At 51.9% G+C, this 285-nt stretch overlaps 1 protein-coding gene across 1 annotated transcript in view; it reads right to left on the bottom strand.

Moving 5' to 3' along the window:
- The window catches only part of LOC119586220 (ovochymase-1-like), a gene marked incomplete in the record, with an annotated part of 21689 nt that overhangs the window by 16372 nt on the left and 5032 nt on the right, over positions 1-285 (bottom strand). Inside the window, 1 exon segment of the mRNA XM_037934924.1 lies at positions 14-129. Coding sequence (XP_037790852.1) covers positions 14-129 — 116 coding nt within the window.

Raw genomic sequence — 285 nt, 5'->3', positions numbered from 1 at the left:
TAGCATAGTTTACCTTGAGCGAAGGGTTCTTCCCTCAAAGAAAACGGGCGCTGGTCGAACAGGACGCCCGCTTGTTCCTTGACTACGATCTCGCCCTCGGAGTACGTAAAGGCCTCGACCTCGGGGAATCTGAAGGGTGAAGGGGTGAGAGGGTGAAGGGGTGAGAAGGTGAAGGGGTGAAAGGGTGAGAGAGTGAGAGAATGAAGGGGGGAAAAGGCGAGAAGGTTGATCGATTTGGGTGGTGGTGTAAAGTGTGAAAGAGAGAGATTTTTGTGTGTCTTGTAT

The sequence above is a fragment of the Penaeus monodon genome, chromosome 21 (genome assembly GCF_015228065.2).
Source record: "Penaeus monodon isolate SGIC_2016 chromosome 21, NSTDA_Pmon_1, whole genome shotgun sequence".
In the NCBI taxonomy this organism is placed as follows: Eukaryota; Metazoa; Arthropoda; class Malacostraca; order Decapoda; family Penaeidae; genus Penaeus; species Penaeus monodon.
Note: the sequence above shows the minus strand (reverse complement) of the source record. Positions and strands in the feature narration are given on the sequence as shown.